Source organism: Ictalurus furcatus, chromosome 27, assembly GCF_023375685.1.
Source record: "Ictalurus furcatus strain D&B chromosome 27, Billie_1.0, whole genome shotgun sequence".
In the NCBI taxonomy this organism is placed as follows: domain Eukaryota; kingdom Metazoa; phylum Chordata; class Actinopteri; order Siluriformes; family Ictaluridae; genus Ictalurus; species Ictalurus furcatus.
The window spans coordinates 10753101-10768015 of record NC_071281.1 but is presented as its reverse complement, the minus strand read 5'-3'; the positions used below and the strand labels follow the sequence as shown (position 1 = coordinate 10768015).

Genomic DNA, 14915 nt, shown 5'->3' with positions numbered 1-14915 from the left:
AGCTCTGGACTCCACTTCCCATCAGCCACTGCACTGCACTACATGTCACATGACCACCTGCACCTGATTCACGTTTTGGTTAATGAGCACTCGTGTATATATAGCCATTGTCTGCACTGATTCACTGTCTTTCGTTGTCTTAGACTCCCGTTGTTCATGTCTCGATGTTTGTTTCTTGCCACAGTGTGTTTCAAGGTTGTCATAGTGTATTTGTTTCTTAGTACGTTTCTTTAAATAAATGTCTTTATCTGCATCTGCATCTGCTTCTGGCTCAACCCACGGATGGTGACAGAACGAAAGACCAACAATCAGGAGCAGCAGCTCGCCAAGATGGATAACTGGGGCGTCAGAATGCCACCAATGTTAGTGGAGTACTTTGCCACGTTGCGCCAACAGTCGGACGATTACCAAGCTGCGCTACGAAAGCAGCAGGACGCCAGGAATTACCTGGGCTTCAACTTACCGCCTATGTTCATGCAGGACTACGCCATGCCACGCCAACAGGAGGAGGAGTCCAGGTACAAGGGGGAGTTTGTGTTCAGTACAGAGACCCAGCCCGGGACCGACAGGGTGACCTCAGAGCTTGAACCTGAGCCCCACGAGGTGGGCTCACCTGCCGAGCTCCAGCAAAGGGTCAGCGGGGAGGCACTAGCACCAGGCTTTGATGTCCGAGTCCCAGTCAAGTCTCAAGTCCCTAAGGTCCCAGCCAAGCCTCGCGTCCCTGAGGTCCAAATCAAGTCTCATGTCCCTGAGTTCACGTTCAGGCCTACTGACCCAAATGACCAAACGCCGCTCACGCCCAGCCAAGCTCCGCTCACGCCCCAGTCCGCCGACACGCACCGCCAAGCTCCGCTCACGCCACAGTCCGCCGACACGCACCGCCAAGCTCCGCTCACGCCACAGTCCGCCGACACGCACCGCCAAGCTCCGCTCATGCCACAGTCCGCCGACACGCATCGCCAAGCTCCGTTCACGCCACAGTCCGCCTTGCAACACAGCCAGCAAAGTAACCTGAGCATCTGGGGCTTTCCACTGCAGGGGAGGCACACCTTGCTGCGCAGTCCAGAGGTGAAGGCTGGCCCAGAAATTTTTTTGGGGGGGGGCAATGAGGACAGCAGAGCTCCAGCCTGAGGCCTACGGGGAGGTCTCAGCTGTGGAGCTCTCACCTGAGGTCAACATGGCGACCTCAGAGGGACAGGCTGAGGAGGCTGTCCCGCTGCCATGCACAGCCGAGGAGGCTGTCCCGCTGCCCTGCACAGCCGAGGAGGCTGTCCCGCTGCCCCGTTCAGCTGCGGATGTCGCTCAGCCTTCCCGTTCAGCTGCGGACGTCGTTCAGCCTCCCCGTTCAGCTGCGGACGTCGCTCAGCCTCCCCGTTCAGCTGCGGACGTCGCTCAGCCTCCCCGTTCAGCTGAGGTCGTCGCTCAGCCTCCCCGTTCAGCTGAGGTCGTTGCTCAGCCCGCCTGCTCCATGGCAACTAGCGTTCCCCCCTTCTGCTTCGAGGAGACCCACGCTCCTCTCCCTGGCCGCACGGGGGACTTCTCTCGGCCTTCCAGTTCAGCTGGGGACGTCGCGTCGCTTTCATGCTCTGCCGAGGAAATATCTCAGCCTCCCTGTGCCATTGTAGAAGCCGCCCGGCCTCCTGATTTTGCGGGGGACATTTTCTCCAGGGGGCCAGGACCACCAGATGGAGGGCGTATAATTTTGGGCGCTCCGGGAGTAGCGCCCTTGGGGGAGGGTTCTGTCACGTATCAGGAAGCTCTGGACTCCACTTCCCATCAGCCACTGCACTGCACTACATGTCACATGACCACCTGCACCTGATTCACGTTTTGGTCAATGAGCACTCGTGTATATATAGCCATTGTCTGCACTGATTCACTGTCTTTCATTGTCTTAGACTCCTGTTGTTCATGTCTCGATGTTTGTTTCTTGCCACAGTGTGTTTCAAGGTTGTCATAGTGTATTTGTTTCTTAGTACGTTTCTTTAAATAAATGTCTTTATCTGCATCTGCATCTGCATCTGCTTCTGGCTCAACCCACGGATGGTGACAATGGGGATGGTGTTCTTATAATGATGTACTTTTTTTTTTTTTGCTCTAAACATACCCTTTGGAAGCTCTTTGGAGACCATGGCTTCAGCAGCCAGATAAAACCAAAAAGATGTCAATACAATCATCCAAAGACATCTGGTCTTTATTCGGGGTTAATCAGAATAATTCTATTGATGACAGCTGTATGATAATTACATTTGAACATCAGATTGAATGTGTTTGGATCATTCTGAACACAGCCACATCCCCAATTTTAAAAGTTTGTGCACACTTATGCAACCAGGTTATTGTAACTTTTTTCTTCCTATTTTTCCCTAAAATGTTTCTGACACAATTTGTATACATTGTAATTTCATGCTGCGGGTGGAAAGAGTTCTGACATTATCAATCTTAGTTATTTATTTTTTTTACTTCACAAAAACCTGCTATTTTAACAGGGATGTGTAGAATTTTTATACGTATTTTAAAAAACTAAAATAACCTTGAATGCCAAACAGTTCAGCCAAAGTTAAATGGATTAAACTAGCCATTTTAAAACCACTTAACTGATGACAAACGAAATTTCAGAATGAACAGAAAACTGGCATTCTGGTCAAATAACCTCTTAGACCATCACTGGAAGATACATATTCAGACTAAATTAGATGCCACTTTAAATTAGAGGACAGGTGAGAGAGGGCAGCAATAAACACTCTCATGAACACAAGAGTTCAGGGAGGGTAGAGTGAGGTGAGGAGATTTAAAGTGGGAGAGAAATGGAAGTGAGAGAGAGAGAGCAACAGCTTCTCTAGAAGCTTCCTTCATCTTTAATTAGCAGTGCTGATAACTGGAGGGCGAATGGCCCTGCTAAGATGTTCTGATTTAAAATTCAAGGCCCTGGCCATAAAACTGACATGAGCCTGATTGCTTCTTAAAATTTAACTTTATCCTGGCATCCAGCCTCCAAACCAATGGATGACTGCACAGATATCAGCATGGAGAGGAAGCGAGGAAGAGAAGGAGGAAGGGAGGACATCAGGAGAGTGCAGATCAGTGCTTAGACTTCTCAAGGCTAAAGCTGCCTCCATTAGAGTCCTCTTACACAGTCCTTAATCATATAGCCACTAAGGTGTCTAACATCAATAAGAACGGGAGGAGGCAGAAAGGAGACAAAAAGATGGAGACAAAGAAAGAGAGAAAGATAGAGTAACACAGAGATGCAGAACTAAGAAAGGTAGACAAAGACAAAAAGAAAAAGAAACCAAAAATGACAAAAAAATAGATGCTGGTTTGAGGAAGATCTTACTTAGGAACATGTCCTTCAAATGCATAGGTTTTGTTGTCCCAGTCATCAGGATCTGGAGCATACACCTTTCCCAAAACAGATGTTGGCATTCTCCCTGTTGGTGCAAAATATATTTAGTTTCTGTTTGTCCACACATATAATATTAAATCATCAACTTTAGTAATTCCTGTAAATTGTATAGTAAAACTAATAATAATAATAATAATAATAATAACAATAATTCTGAATATTAATGCTGGATTACCAAAGCCCTAAACCTATTACACTGACTTAATATAAAACATCACATAGGCTATCAATATGATGCGTTCAGTCAAAATCACAAAATAAATCACAAATATGACAAAAATGAGTCAAATATCAATGGGAATGAAGTCAAAATACATGCATGCAACTGGAGAGGCTTCTGCACAGGATTTCATATTTAAACTAAACGTTTATATTGTCATTTAAATTCCTCTCTCTCTTTTTTTATCTCAATTTCGCATCCACTTCTCCATGCCAGTGTAATGTTTGTAGATACTGCAGTTCTTTTTGCTTTTCAATAGCCAAGCCCCAATGCACAGATGGGCACACGCTTTGTTGCTGTTACGACTTAGAGATAAATAACCTTGGATCATTTTTGTCCAACTTCTCAGAGTAACATAGTAAAGGAAATAACAGTATTTTTCTCCATCATGTTTTCAAACAAATCTAGTCATACAAAGTATAGTCTCATGAATATACATTCAGTACATTTCTAATTTATATTGCATTACATCCTATATAGTTTAATAAGTGAGAGCATGGGAAAAATGACACATTGGCTCATTAAACTTCAATGCTGTTTCTGCATTTACTGTAAATGTACACAGAGTAGATATAATGGCAATATAGAACATTAAAGCTAAGAAGGTCATATGGCTAGATAAACTTACATCAGCCCTTCCCTATAACTCACATAAAGCTACATACTGTAACGAATCAAATATGAAATTAAATTAAATATCTAATAAAACTAATAAATAACTAAGAATAACTAACTAACAATTAACATTGCTGTTATTTATGTCATAACATTGTTGTGCATTACCATAAAGAAAACAATAATCATATAAAAGATGACATTATGTGAACAAAAATCTATGTCAGTTGACTGAAGTACTGTCGTGAACAGCTGATGCCTTTTTTATGTAAGTTTATGTAGCTTTATGTCCAATGACATAAAAAGGTAAATATAGTAATATGTTATCTAACAATTTAACTAACAAATGCTACAGTGGAAATTGCACTATGCAAGTTAAACAAGCTACACTATGCAGAACCAAACATGATAGAGAGCGTTAAATGTGTTTTCACTTTGGAAAATCTTGACTGCCTTCAGTTCGTACACATTACTGCTTAGACTGTATAACCAAAATGATCTGTTAATAAATAAGCAAAAGCATCTGTTTAGCCAGGAGCATCCTTAATGAAAATTAAATGCTAATATCTGTCCCTCGATGTGGCTGAATGAAAAGGAAATATCTTAAGCAAGAAACTGAATGACACTTAGAGACTAGTGTGTAGCCGGAAGACTTTTTTTTTGGCACAAAACATTTTGACATTTTGGCTGTAATCATATGGTGTTCAATCTAGGTAGGTGGGCATAATGTAACCAAGCACTAGTAATCAATTTAGTTTGAGCCTGAGAGGCTCACATTGGCACATTCACTAGTAAACAAAATAATTCATCATGCTTCCTGGAAATGAGCAGACACTAAGCGCTTTAATAGGCTAATAAACATGATGCAAAAAATAAAAAATACTGACTAGTTGTATGTAACTGAAAGATTTTTTTTAATCATCTCTTACATTTTCAGACATCCCTCTGACATCACAGAGCTAGCCTTGGAAGCTGTTTTAAACACCTTAATGGATCCAGCCACGCTTTGCTCTGGTTGCTATGCTTTTAGCACAAGGAGTTCTTGAGTAGAAACAGCCCCTCAAAATGTGTAAGAATGAGGTCATCCAGCAGCTGCATTAGCACTATTCTCACATCTTTTCATCACAGCTCACCTGAGAGATCCAGCTACATCCATTTATCTTAAGAATTCTCCGAAAATTAAACAAAGGCATTCCCAAAATATCAGTCGAAAGCTAAAAAAAACAGCAGAAAGTGCTGGTGAAGTCTTTGACACACACAAAAAAATGTATACATTTCTCTAAAGACACAGATCTTCACTGAGAGACAATATTTGCTTTACATTGAGAATGCCTTCGAGATTTACGACTTGCAAAGATAGGTTGGTTTTCATATAGCGATCACCTTTGCCAAATAATATATAAGACACTGGTCCATGTGAGACATGTAGAGAATGTATTCAAATTGTTACATAATGCAGAATAAAAAAGAAAGAAAAAAGGGGGAAATGCAGTTAGGTATGGTTTAGGTATGGTTGATTAATTAAATTTTAATGGAACGTTGGTTGTGTTCATATAATTAGAAATCATCCCATCTAATGTTGGCTGAGTTAATTATTATATATAATTAACTTATTTAAATTAATTGCGTACTTAATGCCCCATTGCACTGCTCTTTAGGCTATTCATGCTCCTGTAGGCATGGCTTTTTTTTAGCAAAAAGATTCTACATACAGTAGGTATGCACTGATATGCTCATATACACTATGACATAGCACAGCACTGTCCTGGTTATCCAAAACAAATAACACCCTTGATAAAAATTTTCATTAGTTTTACTTAATTATGAAGAATAATTAATCATTCACTACCTTCACACACTATTAGCTTACTTATAACAAACTAAGATGAATGAGCTTACCTCTGTGACTGTTGAGATATATTGTCTTCTCTCCAGCAACATGGGCATGGTCATTCTTGTCACCGATAGTGATAGTGAGCGTGCTGGTGACTGTTTTGGGAGGTTGTCCACTGTCAGTCATAATGACTGGCAGCAGGAACTCCTTCTGTCTCTCTCGGTCAAAGGCTCTGAGGGCTGTGATGGTGGCCGTGTCATTCCTGTTATCTTGCAAGTAAAAGTCGTTGCTGTAACGGTATTCAGGAGGGACAGAGAAGGAGAACGGTGAACCGTTTTCTGCAGAGTCACGATCAACAGCTCTAAGCAGCATGGAGCTGGTGTTGAGATGTACCAACTGAGGCCCTGGAACATTCTCCCACACCACTGGTGAGTACGCAGACTCAAACTCAGGCCCGTTGTCATTTACATCCAACAGGGAGATGTAAATGGTGGCAGTGCCAGTCAATGGTGGAGTTCCGTGGTCAGTTGCAAGGATGATCAAGTTATGCTGGGCGGTAATCTCACGGTCCAGCTGCCTGGCCACAGTCACCAGCCCAGTCTGATCAACTGAGAAGAGAGCATATGGGTCAGATTCAGGTGCTATACTGTAGGTAATCTCCCGATTCAGACCAGAATCTGAGTCACTGGCGACCACTGAAGCAACACTGGTACCTATCAAGACATCCTCTCTAAGGTCAGGAATCTGCAGGAAGTGAGGGATGAAAACTGGAGCATGGTCATTGCAGTCCTCTACCTCTAAGGTACAATAGAGAAGGCTGGAGTAGTCCAGATCCTCCACCTTAATGGTAAGATTGAAGCGTTGCTCACCCGGCCTCTCAAAATCCAATCGCTTCTTGAGCCGTAGGGTTCCCCGTTGCTCCTGTCGGTGACTCACCATGTAGAACTTCTGCTCTGGGTCTCCAGATACTACACTGAATGTCAGCTGACCATTCTCACCAGCGTCAGCATCCTCAGCAACCAGGTCAAGCAGGGCACTGTTGGGCTCACTGCTCTCAGGGATTCGTGCTGAACAAGATCGGTCCAAGAAACGAGGAGCGTGGTCGTTCACATCTGTTACATGGATGGCAGCAGTGGCTGTGCCTGTCATCCCACCTCCATCCCTGGCTTCCACCACTAGGAGGTATGACTCTGTCTGCTCCCGGTCCAGACCAGCCTTGGCAAGCGAGATGGTTCCGGTAGCCGGGTTGATGGTAAACATGTCCACCCCACTGTTGCCTCCACTCAAGGCTGCATTACCAACAATTCTATAGGTTAGTATGGCATTCTGCCCTACAGCTGCATCATCCAAATCAGTGGCAGTCATCTCCATGACGGAAGTGCCAGGTGGAGAGTTCTCAGCCACATCTCCATGACAGTTGTCTGGTGCACAGGCAAAGATGGGGGCATTGTCATTAATATCCCACACACTAATGATGACATCAGTAAATCCAGTCAGGCCTTCGCCACTCTCATCTGTGGCTAAAACCACAAAGCGCCATACAGCCCGTGCCTCTCGATCCAATGTCCTCTGGGCATAGATCTTCCCTGTCACCTCATCAATGATGAATTCACTTTCAGCTCCCTGACCATGCAGTGAGTAGCGTAGAGCCTCTTGGTCAGCATCCTTATCTGGGTCAGTCGCTGTTACCTAAAACATCAAACAAAATGTCTTAGACCTTTTTTCACAGACACCTTTTCTTTGCAATTACTGAAGTGTGCTGACTTGGACTCAAGTGCCAAGAGCTTAAATTCCTCCGTCTGCTAAAATCCCTCTTCAAGTATGAATTCTAGCAGGAAACAGTTAACAAACATCTAACAGCAACAAAAAAAAAATCAATATAATTTAATGTAATAAGTATACAAACAATAAAGTGAGTACACTTCCAAGCCACAAATTGGATGAAGAGCATTATGTCAAGGCATGATGTCATCTGCTGCAATTCAGGCTTTAACCAACTCCTTGATGAGATAATATACTGAAGTTCCTAAAATGTCCAAAAATCTGTTTATCCATATCCTTGGTTTGATAAGTACTTGTACAAAAACTTAAAATCTGAGTACCGTTGTAACATGACTCATTTCCATGCTCATTCAAAACAAATTATACACCAATGTTCAATACAGGATGTGGAATTCTGGAAATGAGACTCACCACGAACTCCCAAGGGCAAAAAAACGTTTTTGAAGAAATGACTCAACCTAGTTCTGTACTGATCGGCATGTTGTCTAATGGGTGTACTTTAATAAAAAAGAAAACAGGGAGTTTTGATTCAGAACTTATTTACCTAGCCTGAAAGCATAATGTAATTTACTAAATGGATATAATCAAGTCCTAGCAGTCAGTGCACAATAAGCATCCCCCCCACACACATTTTCTCCCAAGACACATGATAAGAAAAGTGGAGCATTGCTAATCCTCACTTATTCTCAAATACGTATTGCTGCGGTAAATACGTCACCTGCAGTACAAACACTGGAGAACCATCCAGCTCTTCAGTCACACTGCCGTAGTACTCATTGACAGAGAACACAGGTGCCTCATCATTCTTATTCACTATGTTGACGACAACAGCAGTGTAGTCCTCCCATTTCCCATCCGAGGCCAGCACGTACAGCTTGTAACGTTTGGTTTGCTCATAGTCCAGTGGTTGGGCGATAAAGATGGTGCCCACCTCAGGCTCAACATCAAAGACGCCACCTGTGTTACCTGCAGTAATCTGGTAGCGCAGCTTAGCATTGGCACCTGCAAAACAACATAGTGACCATGTTTTTCCTGAACTACTACAGGTAACAGGATGTATTCATTGATAGAGACTTCAAAGCACTTCTGGAAGTCGCTCTGGATAAGGGAATCTGCCAAATGCCATAAATGTAAACAAAAAAATATTCACACAGATTACAATTTCAAATTATTATTTCACCAAAAAAAATGTTAAATACTAATGGTATATATTAAGAGTAATTTCCAGAAACTGTGTCTATTATGAAGAAGATGGTAACACCTGGAATATACGATATAAATTATACTATAAACATACTATATAGTATACAGTGCCCTCCACTAATATGACACCCTTGGTAAATATGAGCAAAGAAGGCTGTGAAAAATTGTCTTTATTGATTAACATTTTGATCTTTTGTTAAATAAAATTACCCAGGTTTTCTATTTGTTTCAAATGAGGGGACAGTGATGGCCATGGCAGGATCTTGATTTTGATGTATGATTTGGATCACTGTCCTGCTGGAAGATCCAATCATGGCCCATTTTATGTTTTCTGGCAGAGGCAGTCAGGTTTTCATTTAATATCTGTTGATATTTGAGTCCATGATGCCATGTATCCTAACAAAATGTCCAGGTCCTCTGGCAGAAAAACTGCCCCAAAACATTAAAGAGCCAACACCACATTTAACCATGGTATGAGGTACTTTTCCATATGGCTACCTCTTTGTGTGCGCCAAAACCACCTCTGGTGTTTATTGACAAAAAGCTCTATTTTGGTTTCATCTGACCATAGAACCAGATCCCATTTGAAGTTCCAGTAGTGTCTGGCAAACTGAAGACGCTTGAGTTTGGTTTTGGATGAGAGTAGAGGCTTTTTCTTGAAACCCTTCCAAACAACTTGTGCCGATGTAGGTGATTTCAGATTGTAGTTTTGGAGATTTTCTGACCCCAAGATGCAACTAACTTCTGTAATTCTCCAGCTGTGATCCTTGGAGATTTTTTGGCCACTCGAGACGTCCTCTTCACAGTGTGTTGAGACGATATAGACACACGTCCAATTCCAGGTTGATTAACAACATTTCCAGTTGACTGGAACTTCTTAAATATGCCCTGATGGTGGAAATGGGCATTTTAAATGCTTTTGCTATTTTTTATAGCCACTTCCCATTGTGTGAAGCTCAACAACCTTCTGCTGCACATCACCACTATATTCCTTAGTCTTACCCATTGTGATGAATGAATAATGAATTTGGCCTATGTGTTACTTCATATTTATACCCATGTGAAACAGGAAATCATGGTTGAACAATTTCCTGTTCCTAGTCGTCCAGGTATACTAAAAATGTTTAAAAATATCAATGGGCATATACTTCAAATATATTTTTCTCATATGAATTCGTAGGAGTGCCAAGAATTGTTGCACACCTATATTTAAGAAAGATATATTTATATATTGGATAAACTGGTGTTGTGTTTGCAATTGTTTGATATCCACGAGAGCAGATTATTTTTGTGATTTTTTTTTAAACAAAATATCAAAAGGTTAAACAATAAAGACAATTTTTCACAGCCTTCTTTCCTCATATTTACCAAGCATGCCAATATTAGTGGAGGGCACTGTATATACTACAAAAACTATAAGTTAAGCACTAATAAGCTGCTACTGCTTCCAAATAACTGTTCTACTATTTACCTAAATATGCACTTATAAATACCTAACATACTGAAGTGTTGCTCATTTTCTTTGCTAGTTTAGCTGTGAAAACTGGAGCCTTCCAAGTTCTTTGAGCTGGCATCAGCCACTATAGGCCAAAGCAAAGGCAAGTAATAAATAAAATAAATAAATATACAAACAAACAAACAAACAAATAAATGGAACTACCAAGCCCTATTGAAAACCTCCTCTCTCAAAGGTAAAGCTAGCCATGCAGATCTAGATTTTGCATACTGTCTTATTTTCTTTATGACTCAAACCGACCTCCTATTTCACACATATTAAAATGTAGCTTGGAATAAATGAAGTCAATTACATTACTGGCAGGTTATTAAACTATAGCAGAGCCAGAATCTTTGCTCTACCACACAAGGCAGGAGCTGAAATCTCAACAGCAATGGAATAAAAGAGATGCAACATGAGTAAGACACGTACATTTTAATCGTGGAGCCTCTACTGCATCTTCCAACATTAAAGACATGTAAGTAAACAATTTTTTGTTTCGTATTAGATTTACACCCAGCACAGAGCAACTCCCTGTAGAACACTCTGTGTGTAAAGATGGCATAAGCATACAACTTGGAAAAATAAACTATAAAAAAAATTTATTCAGCTACTGTTGCTTTCCTTTTCCTCATGACACCTCTCATCTCTCTGCCTTTGAGTTTCCCTGCTGAAAGAAGAATAATGAACAAGACACAACGCAGCCTCAATTCCAATCTAAATTTTGATCTCACTCTCGCCCTGAGCAACTCTAATAAATTACTAGAAGTATCATGTCGTTAGTGTCTTGGAGGTTAGCACTTTCTCAGGACTTTTATGAAAAGGGATAAGCACAAAATAAGGCAGCTAATACTCCCTGACATGACCAGAAGCCATTATGGAAGATCAGTTTAAGACTAATGTCTGCCGTAATGAGGCTAAAGGCTCTGATAAATGCCTGATGATCAGCGCAGCAGCTTCTCACATATCCACAAGCACACCAGATGCAACAGAGCAGATGATTCACACAGGGAATTATGGAGCTGACATGGCTAGCCAATGAGAAATGAGTGATGTCTGGACTGTGACGTGCTGCCGTCTGGATAGATTTACATGTGACAGGGAAATGAAAGAGAGCTTATCTCAGGGTTTTTTTTTGTTTTTTTTTCATGTGCTCGTGGTGTGCATATTAATGCACCTGTGCATGTGAGAGTGGGCACATGAGCTCTCTGATAATTATTCATTCGGTGTGCACATTTGAAAGGCCTAGAGTTCCCTTATGAATTATTGTCCCCCTTTGTAAAATGAGCAAAATGATATGATGCAAACATTAAAAACAGAAATGTGAATTTCCTAAATTTCAGAGAAACTGTTTAGTTTGGTAGAACAAAAATATAAAAGAACTTTGTTTTAAAATGATATTTGGGGGGTGGGGGGTCTCTGGAGTTGCACAACATAACTGCAACAGATTGCAAGTTAAAATCCTGATGATTTCACAGCCAACAGTTTGCACAGTCTTGCACTTGCTCTACTTGCACCTTATAGTCAGTTGTACTGTTGGACCTTAGATCCCATTCATTTCAATGGATCCATATTCACTACCTCCATTCCACTTACAAAGCACCTACATTGTAATGTCTTCAATTACTTTAATACATGTCTCCAGACTCATTCACACACATCATGCCATTTGCAATGTTTTTCATGCCTTATTTTCCACATGCACAGTTGATACCATGTCGTTTACAAAAGGTCACGTTGCACTTTACGGCCACCCTATCACTATCTGCATTTTATTGGCTTTGTACAGTACTTGTGCTCTGCTTAATAAAGTTGAATCCAATCTGTTGAATCTAATCTAAGATGTCGGCAGGAGCCAAGGGAGCCCTCTGGGAGGAAAGGCATGCATTCTAACCAATCATGGACATCTGTGAGCTTATGTATTTGGAAGAGGACAGATAGTACTTTTCCTCTGAGTGGATATAGTGCTTTCCGCTGAGTGGGTTGGGTGATGCATCATGAGTAGCAGCTTAAGAAAAACAAAGTAAGCATTTCAAAACCACTGGTTTCATGATTACTGATATCCCTGAAGAACACTCAAAATAGCTTTTAATTTAAAGTTCTCAGGCACTCTTATGTTACCTTTGGGCACTTCCTGTTTTGCTGGATATAAATGATGCACATCTTCCATCACCATTGAAAAAAAGTAAATAAAAAGAAACTCTCAAATTTATGGTATTTGGCCTTATCCAGAGCAAGTTTCATTTATCTCATTTACACAGCTGAGCAAATGAGGGTTAAGGACCTTGCTTAAGGGCCCAGCAGTGGTAGTTGGATTTGAATTCACAACCTTCCGATTAGAAGTCCAATGGCTTAACCACTGATCTACCACTTCCCCTATGTAATAACTTCAAATACCTCAAAAAGCAGTACTAAATGCTACAAAACTAAACATTCCTTAAATTCATTCACATTCATACCACGTGTTGCTGAGCCCACAGACCTGTCTACTGATTTAAGTCAGAAACATGATCTTGAAGATTTTTCAGGTTTTTTTTTTTTTTTTTTTTTAAAATGCTTAACATCCTAACAATCTTGTAAATAAAATGATTTGACTCTGAGGTATTCAGAGTTGTGAACTGTGTGCAGTGAGAAGTGCAAAATGCAGAATTTGAAGAACAGTGAGGACTGTGTGCTATGAGTCGAAGGTTGAGCTTTCAATGAGTGAGGGTATAAAACGCTGGCTTAGAATTTCTTTAACCTCTCATCATCCCAGTACACAGTTAGCCATGTGACCCATGTGCCTTTACTTGTATAGCTGTATTCTCATCTTCATGCTGGCTTACCTTCATCTTCATCATTAGCGTTAACAGTGAGGATGGTGAAGCCGACATCCGCGTCCTCATCCACATCGACTTCATACACCGTCTGTGCGAACACCGGCTTGTTATCGTTCACATCGCTGATGAAAATCCGTACATACGCCGTGTCTGAGGGAGACAGCAAACACACACAAGATTAAACAAATATCTGTGATCTTAGTCTATCAGTCTGAAGGTTTTTTTTTACTCTCATTGCACTTGGATTTATCTTACCTCCCTCTCTCTGAATGCATGTTTGTCTGATTTTAGCTCCTTTTTTTCTCTCTGTCTCACCCTCTTTGGCTCCCACCGTGTGATCTTTTATCTCCATTTCTAATTTTAACCCTCCTCTTATTTTCACCTGCTCTGTTTATCACTACAGTACCTCTATTTCAATGTTTTCCTCTCTGTTTGAAACCATCAGTATGCATTTGTTAGGAAGGAGCCTTGGGGACCCAGGCTTGGATGGGAAAATGGGAAGGACATCCATTCCTCCCGCTAATATTCCTTCCTTTGATATAACGTTCAAACGAGACACTTTCTCAAGAACATATCAATTATTTAAGCAGATTTTGGGGGCAGCTCATGTAAAAGTTATGGATCTAAACAACAGGGGGAAACTAACATGTAAAAAAAAAAAATCCTGGCAGGCTCCAGTAGTCCAGTAGACTCCAGCTGTATGTTTCAGTGTGAGAATGAGAACACTGTAAAGATTGTAGCTGTCATTCAGTGACAGGTTGACATGTTGTTCAGAGTTGTGTTGTGAAGGCATGGTCATGTCATTGCAGTACAAATAAACAAGAATCACTGGGCTGTGTCATTTCCTGCTTCTGTGTTTTCTGCTCCGGTTGTCATTCCAGTCACTTTGACTGGATAACTTCATTACATTATTGTACATAGGAACTGATAGACCTGCACTGTGAAAATAGGATGCTGTGGAATTTGAACACGATGTGTGACTAACCTATACAAAACCATTGCATGTGTAGTGTCATCAACACTACAGACAGCTACACTTCACTATAATTTCCCACATGTCACAGCTCATTAGAGCATATCACTACACCTTATTATAGAATACCACAAAACATTATTGCATAGCATATCGCTAAAATACATCCAAAAATCATTACATCACACAGCATCATTTCTCATTGCCTACCGAAGCAGGAAGGGCCTCTGGTCAGTTACACTTTCAGGGAAAACAGACTAATGTTCATTTTATTTTATTTTTTAACAGATCTACAGTATAGCAGTGTTTTGGGTGTGTCTGTTTGAGATAAATATTATTAAAATCTATAGGCTTTCCTAAAGTGAAATCTGTTTCTTGTTTGAATGTAACCCAACCAGAAAGTTACTGTAAAGTTATAACATTTTAAAATATCGTTACCCCAGAAGTTAAAAGGGAGAAAATTGCAATTAAGATTCCATCCTGACTCCATCAAAAGATGCCTAATCTACTCATGGAAAAACAATATTTCTGCCAAATTGTAAAACAGAATACATTTTCAACAGGAAAC

At 41.0% G+C, this 14915-nt stretch overlaps 1 protein-coding gene across 1 annotated transcript in view; it reads right to left on the bottom strand.

The window, feature by feature from the left end:
• si:ch211-186j3.6 (neural-cadherin) overlaps positions 1-14915 on the bottom strand; it is a 270148-nt gene that overhangs the window by 102903 nt on the left and 152330 nt on the right. The window contains exons 16-19 of the mRNA XM_053617155.1: positions 13381-13524; positions 8576-8859; positions 6141-7764; positions 3338-3431 (exon numbers count right to left, since the gene is read on the bottom strand). Coding sequence (XP_053473130.1) covers positions 3338-3431; positions 6141-7764; positions 8576-8859; positions 13381-13524 — 2146 coding nt within the window. The remainder of the gene's footprint in view (positions 1-3337; positions 3432-6140; positions 7765-8575; positions 8860-13380; positions 13525-14915) is intronic.